The following is a 25,838-nucleotide window of genomic DNA, read 5'->3' as shown; positions in this document are numbered from 1 at the left end:
GTAATTATGAATGCATGTGAAAACAAACGAGTTTCGCCCGAAGCCAAGGCTGATTAGTTAAGTAAATACGTACAACATAGGTTGGGAATCACTGCTGGCCTATGAGTGAAAGTGAATTTCACTCGAGTTTTGTGTCCATTCAAAGTGTAGTTAGTATTATCATCCATCCCCTTCAACTAATGATAACTGTTCTTCGCATTAACCTAATCCTAAAAGCATACAAAACGCAGGGTCGCACGAAATAGAGAAATATACCTTAGTTCTCACTTTATGTATATTTCGCCAAGGGTTTTGGCAATATCAGTCCATGCAAAGGCTTTCGCTGTTGTAGAATTCAAGCCTTCTCGCTAATTCTACCTTACAGTCTCTTGACTGTCAGAATAAGATAGCCGGTTTCAGAAGCACTTTATTTTCAGTGATTTAAAACGGAATTTTTGCCACCTAAACCAAATATAACCAAAAAACGTCACAATTACCAAACAGTCCAAACAATGCAACTTATATAACATAAACTTGTCCAATACAGCGAAATTAAATACATACAGTACAACTTAAATACTGCTGAAAGACTTACCACACTACACGTGTGGAACGAAGGAAACTGTGAAAGTAGGACACACACAAGGTCGGCAGTTATGACGTAACAATACATGTATGGTGTGATGGTTGCAACGGCGGGAAAGGTTTTTGTTGTAGGGGAGCGTTATTGTCCGTTACATACCGGCCCCTAAATAACGAACGTGGAAAAGAAGTTATTTACACAAAACGACAGAAGGTCAGAAACGAAACACAACAAAGTTACGCTGCCTCAAGTAAGCACAAACGTCTGAAAACGGCGAGCAGTATTGTGTATGTAGTGTAGCACAGTTGTCGAGTCAGACCAAAACAACACATTGTCTACGTCATAGTCCAATTCATGAACAATCATTGTCCCTAATGTAACTGTAGTTACAGCAGCGACAAGTTCCAGTCGCGGTATTGTGACAGGTTTTAAAGGGGTCACACGAGATTTTCCAAGCACCGATGAACAGTGAATATTCCCGTTTGAGTCCACAAAGCGAAGATAACACATCGCACCAAACCCGGTCTCGCAGGCATCGCCAAAGCAGTGCAGCTGTGTTGAAACGATGACTGCATTGGGACTTTCGGGCAGTGGATCGTCCCAATCAAGTTGCTGGTTGCAAAGAGACTGCATTAGCCGTTTCATAGCATAAAAGGTTGAATAAATCCAAGTGGGTCGTAGACCTGACTGATCATTGAGAGCATTCCGCGACGGGAATGCGGCTTTTGTTTTATATTCACTCGAACCCCAAAGCTGTCATTGGCCATGTTCCACTGAATTCCCAATGTTTTTTCATTTGGTAAGTCCGACAAATCCAAGTTCAGCACTGCACTTGAGCGATCTGGTTCGCTAACAGACTCGAGGACGGCTGTCGAGTTGCTAAGAAATTTCGTCAGGTGAAATCCGCCCTCACGCAAAACCTCGGTTATGTCCCTGATTAGCGCAGTGGCTTGCGTAACTGACGACGCTGATTTGAGGCAGTCGTCGACATAAAATTTTTTCAAAATGGTCTCAATAGCATCATGCGAAAACATGTCGTTCTGGTCGAGCGCAGCCTTACGCTGCGCGAAGCTCGCGCAACTAGGCGATGATGTGGCACCGAACAAATGTACCAACATTTGATAGTCCACTGGCGGCAGGCTTGTATCCCCGTTCGGCCACCACAGAAATCGAAAACCCTAACCTGGTGAAACATGCCTTTTATGTCAGCGGCAAAGGCAATCATTTCTTGGCGAAAGCGTAAGAGCACTCCGACAAGGCTATTGGTAAGGTCAGGCCCTTGCAGCAACTTGTCGTTCAAGGAAGTTCGTTTGTAGGAAGCGGCGCAATCAAAAACGATTCGGAATTTGCCACCCGTCGCGTGATGTGGAATGTACCATGTTTGCTTTGTACATGGCAAGCTATCTGGGGGAATCTTTCGAGCAAATCCTTGTTTCAAGTAATCTTGCATCTTTTCTGTGTACCTTTCAAGCAATTCCTTATCCTTGTCGAGGCGGCGCTTTAAGTGTGACAAGCGTCGTTCTGCCAAGCTCCTGTTGTAGGGCAGAATGGGTTCAGGCGATTTCCAAGGCAAGGCTATCTGGTAATGTCCATTCACTTTAATGACACTGTTTTTCATGATTGAAAGAGCTCGTTTGTCATTAAGTGAAAGTCCAAGGTCACTTGAACGTTTATCTTGAAACTCAGTACTATATAATTGCTCCAATTGATAATGTAGCTTTGTGTCAGCGTGTATGTGATTTACGTTCGCGTTCTCAGTGTCCTGCTTTTTTCCTGGGCCAAACAAACACCAACCCAAACCAGTGCGAATCGTAAACATCGGCCGTGAGCCTCGTAAACATCGGAAGTCGACATTCGGACAGTTTATTGTAGAGAACTTGAGATCCCGAAAGTTCGGATACCGCTTTATATCATCCACAGTAGGAATGCTGCCTTGTAGGTTGGGTAACTTGGGAACGACCCTAACATCTTTCAACAAAAAACATGCGCCATCGTTCAGGCCTTGTACGTATAGCGAAACTTTTCGACTGCGCAATGTCTGCGTTCCGTTTACGGTAGTAATTGTCAAGTTGTCTTCAACACCGCTTAGTCCCAGTTTCTTTGCCAATGCTGCAGAGCACAATGACGTGTCTGACCCGTCGTCAAGAAAGGCATGTGTGAAATGGGGTTTACAATCTTTATCCGAGACGGTAACTGGCACGACCTTAAGTCGCACAGAGTGAGTTCGCAGAGTAGCAGCGGATATTCCAGGCAGGGCGGATCCGTCAACTCCCGCTAAAGCGCTAGAAGATTGCCCGGATGGGCCAGAAGGTTGCGACCAATGCAGTAGCGTGTGGTGCCTTTTCCCACAACCGTCTACACGACACACATAATTGGATGTACATTCGTCCGCACAATGCTCGGGACGAAAACAGTTAAAGCACAGCTTGTTACGCCGCACTAGGGCATGGCGTTCCTTTACCGGTTGGCTCTTCAAGGCCTCACATTTCCACAAAAAATGTGACGACCCGCATTGTGGGCATGCAAGGGTCCGTCCCGGCAGATCGTGATTCACAAATGAGTCTTCACCCGACACTGTCGAGTATGTAGCTGCGACTCGACCCGAGAACTTGCCTTTATTGGTAACTTGACTTACGTTCCTCGTCGGAAATAAACCTCATCATTGGCGAGAGTGTATCCTCTACCAACAATTCCAAAAGATCCAGCAAAGTCTGAAAGGTCACTGGCTGATTTCGTAAACGAAGTTCGGATGATTTAGTGATGAACCGTCTAATTGCACTATGCGGCAAGCGCTGCACAACGGCCTCAACATTTTGAGGCAGATCGAGCGTGTATTTACAGTCCCACTAACTGAACAACTTGTAACTTTCTGCAGCTTGTGCACGAAACTGTCCCAAGCCCTGGAAGTCGCTATCCTTTAATTGTGGGCGTTGCGTCAATCTGTCCATATGTGCTCTTACTACAAGGTCTAATCTCCCATGTCTCCTGTGGAGTATATCCAATGCCTCCCTGTATCCTAATTCGGGAGGCATGCTTTTGCATTCCAAAATGTTGGTCAGAGAATTTCCAGTGCAAAATTCACAGAGATATCCCAGCTTCTCAGCATCAGATAAATACGCCTTGTTTATCTGCCGATCGAAGTCGTTCATAAACTTGTGATAGTTAATAGGGTCGCCGTCGTACTTCATTAATGACAGTTTCGGTAAATTAAAACCTTGTTTTATAGTTTCTGCAATTACATACCAATTCTCAGTAGTCGCCGGTGGACCATGAGGGTAAGATTTTATTGTTGCGTTCTGATACTCTTTTTTAAATGTGCCGGCCCAGTGGCTTCTGCGCAGGTGGCAACCACAGGACCGAATCCCTCTGCCTTCGCTGGGAGGACTCGAGAAGGCCCGACAAAAACCTGTGACTTGGCTGGTGCAAGTGGTTTGTCTGTCGAGTTCACATTCGTTGTTCGTTCTGTATTATCTTTTAATGTCTGTTCAATTTGGGCACGCGTTAACGGCTTAGTATGCCTATAAGTGTTAGACGTTACTTCCTGATTGCAGTCCTGTGCCTTTGCAGAAACCTTTGCGTGTTCCACTAGCACTACAGGGTTAGGCTTTTTGATCGGGGTATGATCCCATCCATGTGAAGACTCACATGAGTCAGACTCGCTTACTGTATCAGCAGCAAACTCGGCCGGCCAACTCGAATTCTTCTTGGGCTTTGTCTAACTCCAATTCGAGCTCCATTTCCAAATTTTGTTTTCTGGCTTTCAGGTCCAGTTCCATGTCCAACGCCTTGGACCTAAGAGCACATCGCCGTTTAAGTTGTTCCAGCCTCAATGCTGCAGCTTCGGCTTCACGGCGAGCACTCGCACTGGCAGTGCCCTTGACACTTCGCACAGAACCTTTAACAGACGGGGCGCCTTCGTTAGTTGTTTCTTGCCTGACAACATCAATCACGTCAAACAGTTCCTGCGATGTAGAAGGAACATTCTCTCTTTCATCAGACATTTCTCTGAGGACTATTGCCACAGCAAAGCAAAACCGTTTTAAATGATGTCGAATTCAAGCCTTCTCGCTAATTCTACCTTACAGTCTCTTGACTGTCAGAATAAGATAGCCGGTTTCAGATGCACTTTATTTTCAGTGATTTAAAACGGATTTTTTGCCACCTAAACCAAATATAACCAAAAAACGTCACAATTACCAAACAGTCCAAACAATGCAACTTATATAACATAAACTTGTCCAATACAGCGAAATTAAATACATACAGTACAACTTAAATACTGCTGAAAGACTTACCACACTACACGTGTGGAACGAAGGAAACTGTGAAAGTAGGACACACACAAGGTCGGCAGTTATGACGTAACAATACATGTATGGTGTGATGGTTGCAACGGCGGGAAAGGTTTTTGTTGTAGGGGAGCGTTACTGTCCGTTACAGCTGTGAAGTTAATAATGTGGCTAACCATCTTTGTTTGTCCATTTCTAAACTTTTCTCAAGCACAAGTTCGAAAGCCGATACGAACCAGAACTTTTTTTAAAACAACCTGAAAGCTGTTTGTGTCCAATAGCAAGTTTGCCATTATAGTGGAAGAAGGAATCAGTCATACCAAGTTATAGGTAGAAAATTTTGTTTGCTTGTGTTATATCAGGTGTGGCCAACACGTCGATCGCGATCGACTGGTCGATCGCCTGCTTTAGACTGGTAGATCGCCACTAAGTTCTCCACTACTAATCAACAGCTTATTAATTGAAAAACAAATTAAATAATATAAAACAGCATTTCTGACATTTTGACACAACACACAAATGTGCAATAAGACAATACCTATGTAATTGTTACTTTCTTTGTTGCGTAACAATTGTTATTTTGGCACCAAATTATGTCGTAACAACTGCACTGTTTGTCGTCACAATTTCTGTGTTTGCGTTAACGAAGCGGTTGCTATTGGTTGGGGAGATTTAAAACTTTAAAAGTTCCCACTGACTACTTAGATACAAATTATATACATATGCGACGTTTTATTGTTGTAAAAACTAGGTGATGCTTGCCAATAAAACTCGTGCCTATAAATATGTGGCAATTGTCAATCTTTGCGTTATTGCTTTGTGTTAGCGGCAGCCTAAATTACGACTGAACAGTCGATCGTGTACAATTGAGAAAAAAATTAGTCGATCTTAACGACTGGCAAGTTGGCCTCCCCTGTGTTATATCAACTGAAACATCGTGAAAATGAATGCTGACGCTAGCGGTTCTCAAACTGAGGTCCGCGGTCCCATCTTAGGGGTCTGTGAAGCAAGTTTGCGGGGACCACCAAGAGCTTGAAGATTTTCCAAATTGATATTTTATGCCTCTTTGAGCTAATGAAAATTTCAATTTAAAGTAGACTACGCCTTGCCATATGGTGGGGAATGTTTGATGACCGGCTGATTTGGTATGGTGCCTTTAATGGGCCTGGCGTATACTGTGAAACTTCCGTTATACCAAAGGTATGCATAATTTTTGTATCTTGCTATGGAAAGTAGGTATTCGACTTTACTATTTGTTAACATAATCTTTCGTTCTGCTCATGTAAGTTATACATAAAGCTCTTCAACCCGGCAAAACTTCGAGATATTGGCAATGGGATCGTTAAAAGAAAACATTTTTGAAAAAAGTTTGAGAACCACTGCGGTAAGCTTTTTTTGCAAACTGATACGCTAAAATGAATGAAGTTTATACGTTGTGAGTTTAGAGCGGGACTAAAAAGACCAAATATGACTCTCAAATCTTATTATCTGACTCCTTTAGATTTAGTTTCCAGTCATCTTGAAGTACTCTAATTAGATCTGACAATTTAGCCTTAAGACCTGAACAGCTTGGACATACAATGAAAAGATTTAGCGATTAAATTGTTTTATTCAGCAACACTTTAGAAAGCGGGATGCGTCGGAATATTGGCTTCTATCCATTAAGAAATGGAGTTAAAAAATTAGTAATTTATAAGTTAAAGGCAGCGGTTAGCGAAATACTTAGCGAGTTCGATTGTGGTACAAAATTATACTGAAAATTTATTTAAACCAAAGCTTAGTGCCGCAATAAGTACGTATTGTTTTTCAAAAAGGTAAAACATAATAAAACTATGCGACTAGCATACCTTACTGGCACTAGTACGGTGAAAGTCAATCAAATTTTTATCCGTTAAAGCAGCATCTCTGTTCATACATCAACGCAAATTTGTACGATAGTTGCTGGTTGCCGGTAATTAGATTGTGTTTGGAATGCATAACTCGTATTTGAAAGGTTAAACTACTAGATGTAGCACATTTCTTTTTCTTAACTTCCAACATGTAAAAATTCGAAATACAATGTCTAGGATCGCGGCAAATACGTACGTCCAAACTTTTGGATCCCAGCATTTCACAACCTATTCTTATTCCCTAACGCAACAAACATGGCAATAAAAATCTAAAATCGCCAGAAGAAAACTGTAGAAAGATTGCGAGGCAAGCAAAACCACCTAAAAGTCACAGTGGTCGTCACAGCAAGAGTGTTGCCTTTAGCGTTAGCCAACTACCAAGGCCAGCTTGCTGCACGCAATTATAGGTAAGAGGGCAAAAGGCACCGCCATATTAATGATCCAGCAGAAAAATGGACCCACTGTAAAACTCAAAGGGCAAATCACCAAAGCCATACAATGCTCTTATATGTTGACATCATAACAATGAAGGTCAACATAAATAAAGTAGAAAATAAAATTATTGAAACAAACTGCAGCCCATAATTAAGCCTAGACAAATACATCGGTCGGCAAAAGCTTGCAACTTGCAAGGTAGTCTTGCAAGGTAAGGGTTTGGATGATCAAAATCATTCTCAGTATTCAGGCGTGCCCACACAGGTCTTTGCATTGATGGAAAGGTTACAAGTTCAACCACCGAAATATATGCCTGGCGTCCAAGCTGCTGGAAAAGGTTCACAACAAATGACATACCACCTGGTAAACATTGACTAGAGACTTGAGAGGTCAAACCCCCAATACGCTATAGTAAACGAACTTGAACACGCACATTGAAACACGAATCAATATGAAATCACAGTTAGTGGGTTAGATCGCAATGCATGAACGACACGGCCGCAACTTTTCACAGCAAACCATTTAACTACAGAAGGTTTCGTGCCTTAACCTCTATAAACCGCAAACACGTTACCTACATCATTTGCTTTCGAAAAGGATCTCCTGGCTTAAGAAGCGCCATGTCGTCGCATTCCGCGAGAATAAATATAAAAAAAAACGCGGGAGGAATCCCGGAACGAGTAGCGAAGTGAAACGTGCCGGGAAGTACCGAGCGGCAAGAGTACCGTTTGTACCGCAAAGAGGACAGTGGTAAAATGGAAAAGACCCAGGCGAAATGTGGCACCCGGGCCGTACCATACCAGTTCGAACCGCACGCAGGGAATAAAACATGTATCAGTTTGGTTGATATTCGTTATCTGTGCGAACCCATATACCAGTTTACGAAATTGTCCCAATTCTTGTAGGTGATGACGAGAGCAAATATGGCGACAATGGTAGAAAAAATCCGAGCCTGTAGAAAACAAGTTCGCATTAAAATCGTGTTGATGATAAAAGTAGTTTTACGTATTTATTTGGAAAGCAAACTTTAAAAAATAAAAAAATACCGCATTTATTCGATTGTATACGCCAGGGCTTACGACAGATTTTCTCCACACTTTGCGTGGCTTATACAATCGAGTAAAAACTGTACAATTTTTTTTTTTACAAATTTTATATGATACGGTGCTCAGAACAAAAGTGGGGCAAATCTGGTCACTAAGCCCGACGGAATCATTCCTGAAATGCAAGAAGTATTGAAATTTCCACACAAATCTCTCTGGACATGAAAAACACCAATTTTCACATTCAAAAAATTTTCAACACCAAGTAAATCATTCGCTTTAAAAATAGGTTGCTTTTCCTCTTAAATGTGTACAAATGATAACTAACGAAACTTACCGGTGATCGCATCAGTGGAGTGATCAGACCAGATATAGTTGAAACAAATACAAGTACAACGGCTAGCACCGACAGAAGTAGATTGATAAGTTTGCCTAACAAAGCACGGGCGTTGGCATTTTCCAAACCTTCCACTGCCACAAGTTGCTGTTGCTGCAGTTCCATCTTCGCTAAACGCGTCTGGCAGTTCTCTATCGCCTCCTAGTAATGTAAATTAATATTTAGGGTATGTCACATGGTGGTAATTTTTATGCGTTTGTTTATTTTTTATGAAACTGCTCCTAAGACCAGAAAAAGCTAAATACAGATAGGTGGCGAAAAGAGCAATTATTTAAATTAGCAGTTACGCAGGAATTGGGTTAAGAACTAAATTAAAGGTTAGGAACTTCTACTGTAATTTTTATTACAAAACCTTATCCCAACTAAAGTAGCCTTAATCATGAGGATTTTTACAGAATTTTCTTTTGTAACGTTCGAAAATGCAACGGTATTTATTAGCAAACTTTGTCTGATATTTTCCTGTTTTGATGCCATCTCGATGGGAAGCGCTTCCATGCGTTAAGCATTATATAAATCCAGTGTGGTATTGAATGGATCATTTTTGATTTATTTTTTTTCCGACTGAGGGAGTTAATGACTTCGTTTAATTTAACCAATGAGATTCCCCAGGGCCACTTAAAATAAGGCTTTCGATGACACACGTATGGTAATTTTGGCTTCGTTTAAACTTTCGCCTACCATATTACGGCCTTAAACTGTTTTTTTTTACGAGCACCGAGCATCAAATATCGAAATTCCGATTGCCACAGATTAACTTGTATAGTGCATTGAAACCTACACATCTTATGACATAACAGTGCGTCTGGTCGCTGTAATGACGCTATGTTTGACCTACAGTAACCTGTGGTTTTGGGGTGCTGTGGTGTGCATTTTTAAACAAGGGCATTCGATTTTGAGAAGATTAGAAAAAACATCTCGACAGTTCTTGGTGTGCCAATAGACAGCGTTTAACACAAATAAGCACAGTTAGGATATCTGACCTGCATGACTAGTTTGCGACACCGATGTTCGGAAAGTTTTATGGCATACGCTATCAACTAACAACCTTTTTAAAAGTCAAACTTTTGTTCAACGGCACAGGTGTAATGTACCGACCTGCATATCTCTTTCTCTTTCACGAGCATGATACTCGACCTTCTCCTCCATGCTGGTCAAGTCCTGTTTGAGGGATGAAACTTCGTGCTGGTGCCGTTCCGTCAAATCGTTCAGCTGAACTTCTAATCTCTCGTATCTGTTATAATTTGGGTTTGTAAATGTAGCGGAGTTCAACGGAATCACATCAATTTAACTATTTTTTGGGGAAACATTGCAATTGATACACACATATCCACATGCCGTATTTGTTGTAATCACAAGATATACTTTAGAGACCTAAAATCACTTGGGTCGTTATCTTTTTGCCATTTTACAACACAGGTGTTTCTGCAAGCAAAAATGAATGATCCCTCTTCTGAAAATGGTCCTTAATGAGGTAGCAGATTTAAACTAAACCCGTTGAATCATATAATTTTGTAGTCGTAGCGAGCACATTGAAAACGAAAAACACACTTCATATCTTGGACATCAACTTTACAGAGCTTGGTAATTGCATTTTTGCACCGACGTTTTTCGTCCAATACAGGTCGCCTTGGTTACGGTAAATAACAATGAATTTGCGTAGTACAGTGCACGATAAACAATGGTAAAAAAAGAATTAAACGCAAGCACGTCACAGCGCAACAAAGAGTTCTTTAAAGTTGATATTATTACTGGCAGCAACAGCTTATATATCTTGGACAGATTTTGGCCTTCATAATGGTAAAAAACTATATTGGATAGATGGTGGACACAAACATGAATGGGACAAATCTATGAAATATTCCCGGTACAGAAGTGCGCAAAATTCTTCCGTTGTTTTGCCTACCTGTGTCTTTCCTCCCTCAGTGCGTCTGTCAAAAATGTTATTTCATCATTGGCCTGATTTTTCCACAAGTCCCAGCTCGATTCAAACTGGGAACGTGATCGTTGGATTGCCTGAAAAATTTTCAAAAAAAAAATTGTAAATACAAAAGTCACACTATAAACGTACTGCTGGACTTTGCAAATTATGTTGATAAACTGAGAACAGGTCCTTACATATTTTTTTGAAACTTAATAAAATTAGAATATAAAGCAAGGTCGGAAACCTATACGTGGCTCTTGAAAATCTTAGTTTCAGTTTCTTGTAACAACACCATTAGTGGGGGGGACTGTGATTTATATATGAGTGTGCCGTGAATGCTGGTCTGCAAAGGCGCTTCAGGGTTGACCCAGTTGTGGATTTATGTTCATCATAACCGATAAGTTCAGGACATTACGCTAGGACAATCTTATCATCAGATGTTCATTATTCCCACCTCTAGCTCTGATTGCAAAGTCATAAGTTGTTCAGCAAGCGCATGAAGCTGTTGGGTTTGGGATTTTTGTCCCTGAATTCCATTTTCAGGACTCTCTGGACCAGAATGGACGGACGAATGTTGATTGGGCAGTTCGTCATAGGCCGATGTGCCAGGGAAATCTATAGATCCAGATGTCGAGCTGACTTCATCATTACTTACCCCAAATTCTGAAAAAAAGTTGATAGTTTCAGTGAGGCTTTGCATTTTCAAATATAAGCTTTGTTTTATAGTTGAAGGCGTAATACCACATCGACCGGACACCAAGCATTCCCACATGGCAAGGCGTAGGTTAGTAAAATGTAGCATGCGGTAGGATTCAAACCCACGACAGGAGTCTTACCGGGACCCGAATGCAGAAACACTTCAGAGGATCATTTAAAAGTTTAGAAGCAGGAGTCGGCAACCTTTTTTGCAATGCTGACCGCTTTTGAAACTGAAATTTTATCGCGGACCGGACTTTAAAAAACTACAAATATTTAGCAATGAAAACGCCTTAATTAATTTATCATTCCCAGGATACATGGGCAAAATGTTTTAAAGGACTTAACCTGAAAAATTATACGGCTCAGTAACGAACTTCTCGCTGACTGGTACTGGGCCGTGGACCCCTTTAAAAGACTTATCCAAAGTTTTGTCAATAATGTTTGTTACCCCCCAAAAAAACGTTTACACCTGTTTAGACTTAAATCGCCTTTTCGTACAAAACCAACTGTATATCAATCGAAAGTCAAACCGTTTTTGGTCTTACCGTCGTTGGAATCTTCATATGGCAGAGAATTTAAATTATCCACGCTCCCAAATTTATTTTTCAGTTTTGTTGCCAATCCCTTAGGCTTGGAAACAATCGCTCCCGCTGCATTCTGCGTTGCCTGCAAGATATCAACTCAAATTAGGGCGGTGTTTTGTGTTCACCAATAACGTTAGTTGACAGGGCATAAGAGTATTTAAGAAAATTCAAGAATCAAACAAAATGTGTGTTTTCAACTTCGCACGAAAATGTGTGTTGGGCGGCATTTTGCTTATCAAAATTATTAGTACAATTAGGGCATAAAAATGCAAAAAAATCAGGAATTGAACAATATATATATTTTCAACTTCGGACAAAAATTCTAATCCCCACAATTAAAAAGCATCAACTCGTGTTGGACAGCATGCTTTGTGCATTAATAACATTTAGGCTTACAAATGTATTTTTTCCAATTGCCTATCAAAAATGGTGGAGCTACTAACACAAGCACTCACACTAGGTCAGTGGTTCCCAACCTATGGTTCGCGGACCCCCAAGGGGTCCGTGAGATGGTTTTAGGGGGACCGTGGAGGCAACCACCATTAGTACCGTTAACCAATAGTCAAATATTTGTAAGTTTTCGAACTGTTTTTGCAATCCTGCATACGAGTGCAGACTGTGTATCAAACCTTTGGAATGGGAAAAATTACTTTTTTGTGATTGTTATCTTCATTGTGACATCACAACACACATGAACAATGGAATTTATAGTGTTTGTTTCAAGTTTTGTACACCAGAAAAATTATCTCTGTGTTGCGTTGACTTCTACAGTACGGAACATCATTTAAATTTAGGGACTGTGAAGGTTGATTAAAATGCTGCCAAAAATGTATAATGCAAAAAACAAAACACATAGAAAGACTTCCGGTAAATTGTGTTGGGAGTCCGCAGGCGCATAAAATTTATAAAAGGGGTCCGTGACTACAAAAAGGTTGTGAACCACTGCACTAGGTAGTAAAACAAATTTAATTCCTAATCCATCTCACTGTTAATTTAAATAACTGCGCTCTTTACGGTGAGTACTGTGAGTTCTTGTGTTAGTAGATCTACTATTAAAGTATGCAATTTTTAGAATACTGTTATTTCAATAGCGCTGAAAATGAGCTGGATATATATGATATGATTGCATATACACACCTGTTTTACTTGCTTGACGCTGTCTACTACGCCACCGGAAAAGTCACGCAGATTTGCACCAACATCCCGCAACCTTCCTTGTCTGCCTCCTCCGTTACTCTCCAGCTCCCTCAAGCGGCGATGGTAGGTCTCAAGCTTCTTTTGCAACTACACAGATAAAAAAACGTGTAAAATTTCAAGTCACAAAAATATTTACAGTTTAGGCAGGCCGAGTTCTTTGCCACGCAAAATGGCTAGCAACCGTAGCCGTGGCATTTGTAACCAACCGGGAAAGAATTTCTCCCAAGGGAGGAGTTTTAAATCTTAAGGAGAGTATTTAACTTTAAAATTTACATGTGTTTTGTAAATGGACACTTAGAATATAACCTGTGAAGTTTATAAAATACTCATTTTTTTAAATGATCTTTGTATGGTATAGCAACTCCTATGTGGTATTTTAGGGAGGAATGGAAATGTTTTGAATTGTTAACCAAGGAATTCGTCGAAAAACGTTGGGAACCACAGGGTTGCAAATTGATTGCAATAAGAGCGCAATGCAAAATCGAAGTCTTATTTTTGGACGATTAACGTCGAAACCGTCGATCGATCAGACCGCGGTGACAACAAAGAATAAGTCGGTTGAGTGATTGGCATGCTAATCGTGGGCTTAGGTCAGCGTCCCATACATCAGCCGCTTAAATGTCAGTAATTGTAGTCGGTTAATCGAGCACAATGGTAAAAAGTGGCAGCTATGTTTTATTAACGGACCATAGGTCACATACAAAACTTATGGAATGTTTAAAATATGTTTTTTCCGAGATTTCGCTGCAATGCACAAGTATTTTAACATAGCATCAACAAAAAAATCACTCAAATTCGGAAAATAATCGATGAAAATCATTTGTAAAGAAACTCAGTTTTGGTGAACATGTTGGTCAGGTTTCGTAACGTACTTATGTGTGACGACTGAAAGAACGCATTTATTGTTTTGCCAATCGATTTAAGTGTTGTACTTATATTTAGTAATGTTAAGTCCTTTGTGCTCTTGACATATCTAGCGTTTGATGTTCATTTAACATAACGAAACTAATAGATGTGTCGCGAAATAAAATAGTTATCAAAAGCAATACGAGTAAAAATTAATAATTTATCACTACAGTAAACCAATAGCACGCTAGGTCCATGTTTCGGCGTAGAGCTATTTCACGTTGCTATTCACTACAGTGTTTGTAATTACAAACCAGGCTATGACCTAGCACAGTGGTTCTCAACCTTTTTTAAAGAATTCCTACCCAATTGAAAACATTTTCATTCCTCCCCAATATACTGCATAGGAGATGCTCAGCTTAACCATATAAGATCATTGGGTCTTTTATCAACTTCACAGGTTTTATTTCCAAAGCCTAATTGTCATTTACAGACCACATGTAAAAATTAAAGTAAATTCCTCCCCTAAGTTTATGATCCCTTTCTTGGGAGGAATCCCTCACCGATTGGGAACCACTGCCCTAGCATTTACCCGTATAAAGCCTGACCTGAGAAAAATGTTTCTCACTTGAACTAAGTACTCTCATTATGGACTTACCAAGTGTTTGGTTGTAGCGGATCTTAAACTACGTCTTCTCGGCGCATGACCTTTCATTGTGTCCACGCGTAACCTCTGTTGCAACCACTCACGTGCCAGTTGCTTCCTGACACAGTCAACCCTACATTGACACAGCCTACTGGCTTGGACTTGACTTGTCCATACTGTACACTTGAAATCTTAAAAGGCCAAATAACGTTTCACTGAATGACAATCGATCACGGCGCTTTGCTAATAAGGATACTACACTACACACACAGGCTGGTACTACAAACCAAGGCAAGTACACGCTTCATTGCTCATCATTCAGGCGTGACCAGCTACAAAGCCACAAACTCCTATTTATAGTGACACTAAACTTTCTTTTGTTAAAGCAAAGATTACGCAGAATTTATGTTCTCCTTACGGACACCAAAACAGATTTATTTCAATGATTATTAATTATTTTAATACACGTAAACATAATGCAACTCAACATGCACTGGTATTAAAAACAAACAGTTGAGAATTGGCTAGTCTACGCAGAGCTATACAATTGTCAATGAAGTCAGCATGCACCCTATGAACAAAACAACTCTTATGCAGCAATAGCTAATTTTTCTTAAAAACTTTGTCCTTTTCTGCTATCAACATGCGCTCTATAACCAACGAAATCTATAAAATATCCCACTTCTTAAAACGAACACAACCAAAGCTATAGCAATACAAATACACAACACTTTCTAGACTACAGCTGCTCTTAGCTTCTTATAAATTGAAAACACAAAGCGTCTGATTCCAACACTTGTTGAGCCGAACTCTTAACGAACAGCTGCACAATGGTATCTACAGCCTGAATGCGGGGTAACTATAGACACTCCAATCTAATTCTAACACAAGGAAAGATCTGCGGTACCGCTTGCTTTCACTTCGAACCGCAGTCACACCATCAGTGGGTACGTTCTACGTCTTGCCAGTGACTAACCCATTCAGTCATCGGCGTCGTACGTAACAATCTTTAAGCACAGTTAAATATAACTGAAGTATGTTGTTGTCCCTGCCTTTCGCTGCATATAATTTCGTTGCGCTGGCTGTGACCTTTCACCTTTCCGACGCACGCAATCTGCTTATTGCCTGACAGGAACGACGATAGGTCAGCGATGCGGGTTAATTAAATAGCGGTTTGGTTCCCTCAAGCGGCGTTTCTCAGGGCTCTACGTTCGCAGACCGACAATAAAAACATGCGTAGTGCGACCTGTAATTGCCAGAGTCACACGAGCTGTTAATACCGCCCTGAATGTGATTTGTATATTTCATTTTGAAACAGTGGTAGTTCTAAGTGGCCCGAAGGACAGTTAATTTTACCTTTGTTTGCTTTAAACCCATACTTTCCTATGCACTTCTATGTGCATAAGTGTAACATTATACGTTTAAATTTTTGTGTTTTAATACGCAAAAGACGCCGTACCATAGCCCTTGCTTAGGTGTGCTACAAAATAGAGTCAATAGCACAAACATATCGCTATCTTTTGAGCCCACAGTAACAAAAAAACTGTTATGTGGGCTGGCGTAACACATTGGCCTCATAGCAAAGAGCTATTGCAAAATGACAAACCTGCGTAATAGTGGCATTGGACTTTTGGTTTTTCTTTTCGAAGACTGTTTTGATGCGGACTGTCTGTTGCTTGTCGGCGTTCGTAGTAAGCTTAAGGTAATCGGCAACGTTGCTGTCCCGTGTTGCTTGTTCTAGTTTGATCGCTTCGCTGCAAAAAAATATTTTAACTTTTAATTTTGAATAAAGAATGGATGGATGCATTAGGCCTGGACTTCTTTACTTAGGCTGTAGCGCCCACTTCTGGTCGTTATAGAAAATTGGGAGAGCTGTAATCTTTGTCACAGAAAACATTAGTTCACGTCTGTAATTTACACATTTATGTTTGTGTTTTAAATTAATGCAGTTAAAGTTAGAATGAACTAAAGACCAGCAAACCCTGTATTAGGCAGACATGAAACTATTTTGGGTTACATAGAACAAAAGTTTTCCTGAGAAAAAACAAAGTTACACAGGCTATGCTTCAAGCAAGCTTTTTTCCCTATTGTGAAACTGTACAGCTATTTTAAGAATAGAAGACAAGTGAATCATATACTATAATTGCAGGTTATGCCGCCAAACCCCTTTGTGTAGTACGCAAGTGGCAAAGGTTTTAAGGCTTTAGATTTGAAACACAACATTAAACAAACTAGTTACATAATAAAACATTAAAAATGCCTAGAAGCTAGATTTTTGTTGGAGATACATTCCTTAGTTGCAAATAATGAGAATGGCAAATCACATAATGCAATTACGTAATAGGGACAGATCGCAACAACGTTTTTCAGGCATATTCAAATTGCCGTCAGTGAAAAATATTGCAGAAAGCTACTGATATTGTGCAACCTAGTAACAATGTGTCGCAAAATCAAACAAGGACCACTTGTACGTGTTGATCTCGTTTAAAATCACGGAGGTAGAGTGTTTGCGAGGTTACTCAAGGTCAACATTTCGCAGAAAAACATGGAATGACGTAGCCTTTAAACCACAGGTAAAACATTAACCATACAAAGAGTGAAGTTCTGTGAAATTTTCGAAAACGCCCACGTTACAATACAGGCTTGTGTTCTGCAGAAATCTCCGAACAATAAAGCAGGGTGAAAACACCGGATAGCAAAACACGGTGATTTAGACATAAAAATAGCCCCAAACTCAAAAACATACGAAGTAAATATATCGGTATTGTCCACCATAGTTACAAGACCCTATTTATTGCATGTGTTTTTTTTAACAAGGTACCGACCAAAATACGGATTATGAAGGGTTCAGTGGCACTAGTATTTTCCATTACAATCATGTTTCTCTACAATGTTCATCGAGTCGTCAAAATTTTTTTTAAAAAGTTATTCAAACAGATTGTCTTCTTTTTTAATAAAACACAATAAAGTGTGATGCAGCTTGTACCGTAAACAAGTGCTTTTCTTAAAAGTAGAAAATAATTGTGATAATAAGAGTTATTTTGTTAAGATTTGTACGAGCAGGCCATAAGCAAATCGCCAATGAACTGCTTTTGCTTGGTTTGCCGAATTCCCATTTGAAGTGGAGTAAAATATTTAAAGAATCCAAACAAAACAAGATGCTTAACTTGTATTCTGACTACGTGTGAAAATTATTCTAAAAATGATTCATAGTTGAAAGTTATTTTACTGAAAAACGTATTGCAGAAAAGTCAGCACGTAAGTTTGTATTTTGTACCTAATTTTCAAGATCTTTTGTTGTATGTGGTCGAGTTCAACGGAATTACGGTTTCTCTGTTGCTCGCCCGAAGGTGAACCGTCCACCGTGTCGTACTGCGTAACGTTCAAGCTCTGATTTCCGTTTTCTGCGCCTGAACAAACAAATTACAACGATCTGAATAGGTTACGTTTTTTTACCATAATTTTTCCTATTCGTGGCAGAGTTGTTTATAGGCCCAGTAATGCTAACCGGTTCGCTGATCTCATAAAATCTCTTGAGACAGAGTCAGTATGGACTTTTTGTAACAGAACCGACTGAAAAATATGACTTTTGTGATAGAACCGACTGACAAAACAATTGACTCCCACTGGTTATAGCCTAAATCAAGTCCAAAAATGTTGTGTAAACGCGGCAATCAATATGCCGAGTATAAAGTCAGGCCCTAAGTGAGCCAGTTTTATCAAATTTATGCCCGAACCCGACCCGATTTTTAACTTTGATTCGTGGACCATAGTATAGTTTGCATAAACTTCAAAGCCCATGGTTAAAATACCACTTATCTTTGGGCGTAACTCCACACAGGACTTCAACTTAAATTAATATTGGTTGAGCCAATTAGCAAAAGCAAACAGGGAGCCTTCATGCTATTAACGTGTTTGAAACCAACAGTATATGCACGCAAACGCGTATACGAAACCGAGTCTAAAAACTTTGCCACTGGCGCAATTATCATACCAGGCACATCAGAACTTGTGCACAACGTGGTAATATAGCACAACGTTGATACAGTCAAAGATAGGCTCGCAAAAATTAATTACAGTCCATTGAAACTTAAGTATGTACCTGACATGAGAACAGGAGCTGCCGACGGTTGTATAGGCGCCTCAGAGAGCAGAACCCCAGCTGCTGGTGTAGATGATCGATTGTCTGTGTTATTTCGACCGTCCGTGTTGTTGTTGCTAGCCTGTAAAGAAAAACAAAACACCCCTTTACTTCCGTTGCGTCTTAGAGGCTAAAACGTATACTTACGACATAATAGAATTTCGATAATTCAAAAACTAGTGAGCCTTTAAATAGCTTTTATGTTGCTACACAAATAAACCTAAATACGTTATATCAAAGTATGACAATACCGTTGCAGAAATGCTTTACACAAGGAATGCCCTCAGATGCTCACGTACTTTTAAAACGCAACTGTCTTGATTTACTGTGTTCCCCAACCAATAAGAATTTAAATAGTTGCTGAAGACGACAGCATTTTGTCTCGTACGGGGAACAATGAGCGGCGGTATTAATAACACAACGACCTTTTGAGAAAGCAGCGTGTGGAATAGCTATACCTACTTCATACAACAACTGGTGGATACGATACACCAAGACTCTTAAAAAGTCTCTCAAAACAGGCACGTTCTGCCAGATGGTTAAATTAAACTTTGCATGACAAACAACCTATGCCTGAAAAGCCTACGTGTTGACTTATGAGCTCTGTGCGCTGCGCCATTTGTTTAACAGGTTCGCGGTTTAAATGTTACACATAACGCAAGTGAAAGCTCGTTTTGAATATAATCTGAACACTCCATATAAAGACCAACGTCGAAGCAACACATATATACTCTTCTGTGCATCATACATGTGTGTCACATTTGATTGAGTGATAAACCACTATCCCACTGACCATATTTCTCCATTGAAACTCGGCTTCGGCTGTTACGTGGCCCTTAGCAGAGTGGTGCCTTTTTGCTGCCTGGCCCGATGCGGGTTTGAGAAACCTTGACAATGATATTTCGAACGAGTGGCTCTTCGCATCTGAAGTTAGGGCCGAATCGGATTTTGTGTCTGCAACGCCATGCGAGTGTTCGGAAGGTTGAGTAAGAACGATAGAAGGAGGCGTGAAAAATCGCTTAGACCAGTGCATTTTGGTCGACGGCGATTTTGTCAAGTTGGTCTGGTCTCGGTAGTTCTCAAGCGATCTCGACCGTACAACAGCATCTTTTATCGGCGATTTCGGCACCTGTGGCCCAACGACCCTTTTCGGCGATGCGCGGGGACTATGAGGTGCTGATTTGCATTGGTCCTGTGCTTCTGAATCGTCGCCGTGTGGGCCTGGTTTGCTAGGGAAAAAGAAGGCCCGTCGTGGCGAGGTAGGGCTTCGTCGGCGAAACAAAGACACCGATCTGGGAATTGCCGCTGACAGTGAAGAACAGCCCTTGGAACGGAAGATTTCCTTGTGGGCGCTATGCTTGCGTGCAAACTCTTCGAATGACTCATCAGGGCCGTTGCTGTTAGCGTCTTCGACTGTGCCACTGTCTTCGCTGTCCAGATCGCTCCAGCCTGACTCATCGGTGTTTGCGGCGTCATTAGCAGTCATATCCGGCAAGTCGGATACCACATTGCTGTTGTCCAACGTATCGCTAGCTTGCTGTTGATGGATATTCAGCGAGTCGGGTATTTCAGGTACCTCATCCTTTTTAACCACATCCTCCATATTGCTCAATTGCGCCAAGTCAAATGGTACAGACTGTAACTACCTAAATGCTCAGCATAAAAGTGCAACATACGCTTAACCACTATAGTAAAACATGTGTTAAGTAAACTCTCATTTAAATGACCTGTCATAGTTTATACCACGCTACTTCCTATCCAAAAAGCCGCGAATGCCATCCAAACAGACGTGTTATGTCAGTTAAATGACGCTGACGCAACACACTCCCATTGCCACATCTCGGTATCTGTCATTTTAGCATCAATGAACAGCCAAACGAGGTCAGATAAAGTCTATTTGTGCCTTCACTCATTGGGTTGCCGAACTGACTAAACTAACGCATTTGTTATAGAACCTGTATATCCTCTTAACGAGGAAGTCCATCCATACGGTTTGTTTTGATGTTACCGCCCTTAAACATGTCGGTCATTAGGTTTTGTTCATTAGAACCACAACACCACTGAACGTTATGCTCTTTCTGACTAAATGCTCGAGGTTTCCTAACCATGTAAATTGTAAAACATACTAACCGCCTTCAGTGGGATATAAAGGTGCGGCCTGCTTTATACAGATTTTGGGCGCGTGGCAACCCGGCATACGCTGCTTTACGCGTGGCTGTCAAAACATATACCGTACAACATGCTTCAACGTGGGCAGCGGTATTCAAATCGGCAACTCACATACATGACGTAGCACGCCAAACGGATTACATCATTCTTAGCCCTACAAAGATCTGGTGCACAATTACACATGTTTTCTCCGTATCGCACGTCATTCTATGCCAACAGCCGGTAAACGGTAAAAACTGGGATTGTACATCTAATAATCGAAATGTGACCTCGCCTGAAACGCTTGTGGTACAAAACAAGGCATCTGCACTGCGACCAAAGCCTCGTGACATAATAAACAGTCGATAACAGGGCTAGCAACACTGCTGCATGCTTTAAAGAACTGCAGCAAGCAAAAAATTAAGACGACGACCGATCAATACCGAACGATGAGGTCCCTATGCACCAACGTTGTTGTTAAGCTTCTTCTTCTGAGAGAAGACATTTAATACTTCCAAATCCCCTGCAAAATCGACCGACAATGTCTGGACAATGCACACAGGCAAATTCTAAAGTCTAGTTTACACCAGTGAGCTCTTGTCTGTGTCTGAGCAGTGCATCACGACGCACAAAAGATGCTTGACAGGAAAGATATGGGCGACATGTCAATGAGTCAAAATTTGTCAAAGCATGCCCACTCCTAAGGTATGCATAATGCATGTCATGTCTGAATAATGATCCCCTGAGATGGCTCAAGCTACATATTGATGTACAAAGGGAAATTGTATCATTGACGCACCACTGCACTGATAATAATCAATCAACCAGTATATTATTTCCTATAATTTATATTTAAATTATAGTTTTGAAGCCATAACTTTAGAGATTTTTATAATTTAGACAGGAACCTCACAATCAATCTTTTCCATGCAAAAACATTTTTCATTGGCAGACATAATGGGATGCATCATATGACTAATGTTAGACTGCCAACTCACTTTACAAAATGCCTAAACGTGGGCTGCACTGCCTACTTTGAAAAGTCTTGATTGGGACTTTCAACTTGTACAAGAATCAAATATAGTTACTGGAACTGTTTTAGGTTCCAGTATAGATATGGTTTGTATTTGGCTTAAGATACCGTCTAGTATCAAACTTAAGAAACATTTTTTTTTCACTATGTTTTTAAAGGTAAACATAGTCATAACAAAAAAACAAAATTATCTAACAAACCGTATGTTCCTCAGCATATAGCGATTTTGTTTCAGTAGGCAGTCCATGAAAAGAAGAATTTGATGAAGACCTACAAAACATGTAAAATATATGAGTTTCTGTGCTATTTTTACCCTCACTTGCTAGTTACTTAAAAAAGGGAGAAACTGCAGCAAGCATTTCACCCATATCTTTCACAATAGGAAAATGAGAACAATAAGATTAATACACACTAACCTGGGTATTCCTGTGTAAGACGCAACATCTAGATTTGCTGAAGTAGCACTTCCAACAGATAGTCGACCCTGTCGAATAAAATTCATATCATACAGTTCGTTGGGGCACAAAATACTACAATGCCACCCAGTACTGAATGCAGGCTCCTTAGTATTGCTAAGTGTAATATACTAAAAAACAAAGCAGATTAGGTTACTTACTGTGGTGCAGTTTAATTAAATTTGTACTGGTTGCCAAGAACTAAGCTGTAAGCTTCCTCTTATGCATCCTGAACTTATTACAAGTTATGGAATGGAGGATATGAGTGTGCCAAGTTTTAGAAATACGTTTTTAGTCTGTTCGAGAAGCAATTTGCTTGCATTGTGATACCTGAGGTGAACTACATCTTCCATCCCGATCTCTTGCTAGCTTTTTAAAACTATGCACCCTTTTCATTTTCTGTGCACCTTTTTGAGCACCAATTTGTCCAAGCACCTAAAAAGCAAGTGAACTGCATTAATTTTTTTTTTTGAATGAAACTGCATCTAAACTATGGGTACGGGAAAATCCATGTTAAAAATTATTGCCCCAAAATTAAAATGTCACTAACAACCCAAATGTGCAAAAGTATATATATTTAAAAAACAAAACAACTCATGTTAAGCAATGAAAAAACAGTGTTTTTTAAATGTTGAATAACAATAATACTAGAGAAAAATAAGGCACACATGGCATTAAAAAACATGCTATGAAATAGCATTACAGGTGTGAAGTGATAGCACACAGTACAGCACAGACTAATGGCTACCGTTTGATTTAAATAAAAGAGAAAATTGTATTCGTGAAAATATTTTATTTTCAGCATTTTGCTTAGTTTTATGGGCTTTTTTTACACTCGTGGCATCCAACCAAGTACTTATTTTTGTTGATCTGTCATTTGTACAAATTTACCTGCTTAAAAGCAGAAGGTCTTTCAGGGAGATCATTAATTGATGTCGCAAAAGATACTCTTTGCAACTCGGCTGGATCGGCAAGTGTTGAAAGTGAGGAATTCGATTTATTTTTTGTGCCACGCTGAAAGATGTTCCACCTAGGTTTCTGGGCTTTAGCAGCAGGTTTTGATTCTGTTGATACCAACAAATAAAACATGACAGGTAGGGAAATATATCACACTTTAATTTATTGGCCAAAAAGGAATCCAGTTATTTAAGGTTTGTTCTATTACAAAGATTCGCAAAGTCATTCATTTATTATAGCATGAACAAATTAATTTGATTTTAAAGAGGGTTTTAATCAAAGTACACATCAATTTTTGCCTTTTTTAAATGCACACATATTTGTTAGCTGCCAAAGTTAACATCCATGAACAATTATGGTTTCATAACCTACAAGAAGTATTATTGTGAGTTTAGGAAGTTTTTTAATTTTTTCTGGCATTCTTAGAAAAAGATTTCTGATCACCGAAAGTGTTTGAATTTGTAGGTATATTTAGAAAGCAAAGTTTACATGCAAGTGCCATGCAAGTTAATTTAGCATTAAAGCTGTGTTGGTCTACACTGGCAGTGGCACCTTCATTTATATCCATTTTCAAGTCTATGAGTCCAAAACTTTCTTCTGCTCTTTACTTAAATACAATTGTACAAACAAACCGTTTAAAAGCATTTTACAACTAAATCACACTTTCTACTGTAAATCTCATTTTTTCATAGTTCAGTAAAGCACGGGTGTGCAACTTTTGCCACAGTTGGGCCAAATACAATTACTATGATGAGATCGCAGGTAGCACTTTCATATAACACAAGGTGACTTTACCTTGTTGCATACCAAAAGTACAATTTGCATTTGGTTCTTGCTGCATTATTATCAGATCACAGAAAAATAGCAAGGGTTACAATAATTTGCTCAAAAATATAAAATAATTTGACTCATTTTCCAGTACATTTGAAATCCAAGCATCTCTGCTTGCCGCACAACCTTTACTAAAATAGGCCGCAGGTTGCACGCCCTTGCTGTAAGGCATTTTATAAAACCACATGCACAAATGTATAAAGAACAAAAATCATGGTCAGATTAGCTAAATTTCCTGACACACTGATCCAAACACAAAAATTATGCAGTTGTGTGTGTTGAGAAAATAAAAGTGTACCAGCAAATCTAAAATAATATTTGTGTTCGGGGCACGTGTAACTTGAGTGAGAACTAAGAATATTCAAAAAGCAACATTGTTGACTACAGATTAAATAAAAACATAAAAAAGTTACAATACCTGTTGCTGCTGGTTAAATACTGCTTTGATCGGGTATTTGTATTCTTCTTGTTTATAAATTTTAATGACAACTAACTGAACTCAAACATCTGGGTTAACCCGACCATGACGAAAGCAAAATGTACAAGCGGCATTTAATAAAGATCATCAATTTCTATGGTAACATTGTTTTAGGACAAGAAATAGGGTCGCGATTTAAAAATAAAGCAATCAATGTCCGTACAAAAAACTTACCACATAAAGTTAGCACTTTAGCATTGCTTTAGGGCTGTTATTTGTTGTAATTTTAACCTCGGAACCTGGGACGGTACCTCTGCTCTACCTGATGTAAAATACGCTTTAAACTGATTTCTATAGTTTTATAAATAGTAACCGGTAGAGCTACTAACTAACACCATACGTTTCTCCTGATCCAAAAGTGCTTAATTTTCGACAGGTGGCGCAAAGAGCACTTTTTTCATTTAAAACGGTATATCTCAAAAAATGCTAACGGTTAGGGCTATTAGGGTTGGGGTAAGGTGTTAGCACTTAAAATTCAATAAAACTAACCCAAAAAATTAATTACTAATGTAAAAATTTTATGTAAATATTTCCCAGCCCAACCCATTTATAGCCGCTAAATAAATAATTCAGCTCTTTACGCCACCTATCGAAAATTAAGCACTTTTGGATCAGGAGAAACGTATGGTGTTAGTAGCTCTACCATAGTAACCATATTTAATTAATACAAACGTGGGTATAGTTATTTCCTAAATAGTCAACCAACATGAAGTGAGTTACTGGTATTGAAGCAAGAATGATCGCTAAATTTCATGACTGCTTGACGTTTCATTGTTTACTTATCTAGTGGCAAAAATACTTAAAAATAATGTTTATAAGAGACTCTATCTCTAAGGGAAACTTGTTTAGTCACCTACGCTGAAGAAAAAACTAAAAAGTTGTTGAATTAAGTTTCTATTTTGAAAAATTTTGGGGCACAATTTATTAAGATTTCTTTTATTTTGTGCAAGCCATGGCAATTCTCCACTTCTGGTCACGACAGAAATTTCCAAAGCATTACAGAAGTCGTCGAGGTCAATTACTTTCGCTACGCTTTGTTTAGGAAACATGATAATGTGCTGCTGTTTTCTATTGAACGTATGTTTCGTCTGCAATCTGATCCGATAAAGGGCAGAGTGACCCATTACACTGTGATGTAAACTTTAGGTATTGTATGCCTTTTTACACATATATATTAACTGCTTCGTAGCTGATAAAATTTAGAAGAGAAACAACAACTGCACAACAAGCGGTAAAAAGAAAAATAGTCTTTGAGACGTCAGATTTAGTAGAATGTTGCTTACACAT

At 39.6% G+C, this 25,838-nt stretch overlaps 2 protein-coding genes across 4 annotated transcripts; both read right to left on the bottom strand.

The window, feature by feature from the left end:
• Positions 1 to 1,203: 1,203 nt before the first annotated feature.
• LOC145228174 (uncharacterized) lies at positions 1,204 to 3,750 on the bottom strand. Its single transcript, XM_080093175.1, has 3 exons — positions 3,414 to 3,750; positions 1,760 to 2,917; positions 1,204 to 1,529 (listed from the first exon to the last, which is right to left on the bottom strand). The coding sequence occupies exons 1-3, from the start codon at positions 3,748 to 3,750 to the stop codon at positions 1,204 to 1,206; spliced, it is 1,821 nt and encodes a 606-aa protein (XP_079949301.1).
• Positions 3,751 to 6,440: 2,690 nt separating this feature from the next.
• On the bottom strand, positions 6,441 to 24,617 carry LOC145228058 (transmembrane and coiled-coil domains protein 1-like). Of its 3 annotated transcripts, XM_080093037.1 has the most exons (16): positions 24,492 to 24,617; positions 23,795 to 23,849; positions 23,177 to 23,349; positions 22,616 to 22,720; positions 22,247 to 22,314; positions 22,031 to 22,100; positions 18,611 to 18,731; positions 17,786 to 17,918; positions 16,115 to 16,262; positions 12,957 to 13,103; positions 11,781 to 11,901; positions 10,991 to 11,199; positions 10,519 to 10,628; positions 9,711 to 9,846; positions 8,556 to 8,756; positions 6,441 to 8,127 (listed from the first exon to the last, which is right to left on the bottom strand). In XM_080093037.1, the coding sequence occupies exons 2-16, from the start codon at positions 23,808 to 23,810 to the stop codon at positions 8,029 to 8,031; spliced, it is 1,857 nt and encodes a 618-aa protein (XP_079949163.1). In that variant the 5' UTR covers positions 23,811 to 23,849; positions 24,492 to 24,617; the 3' UTR covers positions 6,441 to 8,028. The 3 variants fall into 3 exon arrangements, with proteins under 3 accessions (XP_079949163.1, XP_079949162.1, XP_079949161.1); XM_080093036.1 differs by lacking the exons at positions 23,795 to 23,849; positions 24,492 to 24,617 and adding an exon at positions 24,038 to 24,102; XM_080093035.1 differs by lacking the exons at positions 22,031 to 22,100; positions 22,247 to 22,314; positions 22,616 to 22,720; ... (1 more) ...; positions 23,795 to 23,849; positions 24,492 to 24,617 and adding an exon at positions 19,443 to 20,338.
• Positions 24,618 to 25,838: the final 1,221 nt, after the last annotated feature.

Source organism: Phallusia mammillata, chromosome 5, assembly GCF_965637545.1.
Source record: "Phallusia mammillata chromosome 5, kaPhaMamm4.hap1.1, whole genome shotgun sequence".
Lineage (NCBI taxonomy): Eukaryota > Metazoa > Chordata > Ascidiacea > Phlebobranchia > Ascidiidae > Phallusia > Phallusia mammillata.
Note: the sequence above shows the minus strand (reverse complement) of the source record. Positions and strands in the feature narration are given on the sequence as shown.

Coding starts and splice junctions, on each gene's coding strand:
- LOC145228174 (XM_080093175.1), bottom strand. CDS start 3,750: ATGAAGTACGACGGCGACCCTATTAACTATCACAAGTTTATGAACGAC. Junction 2,918..3,413: donor AGAAAGTTACAAGTTGTTCA/GTTAGTGGGACT, acceptor TGTGTCGTGTAG/ACGGTTGTGGGAAAAGGCAC. Junction 1,530..1,759: donor CTTTGCCGCTGACATAAAAG/GCATGTTTCACC, acceptor GCCTCAAATCAG/CGTCGTCAGTTACGCAAGCC.
- LOC145228058 (XM_080093035.1), bottom strand. CDS start 20,252: ATGGAGGATGTGGTTAAAAAGGATGAGGTACCTGAAATACCCGACTCG. Junction 18,732..19,442: donor AGTTTCAATGGAGAAATATG/GTCAGTGGGATA, acceptor TTTTCTTTACAG/GCTAGCAACAACAACACGGA. Junction 13,104..16,114: donor CCAATGCCACTATTACGCAG/GTTTGTCATTTT, acceptor TTATCTGTGTAG/TTGCAAAAGAAGCTTGAGAC.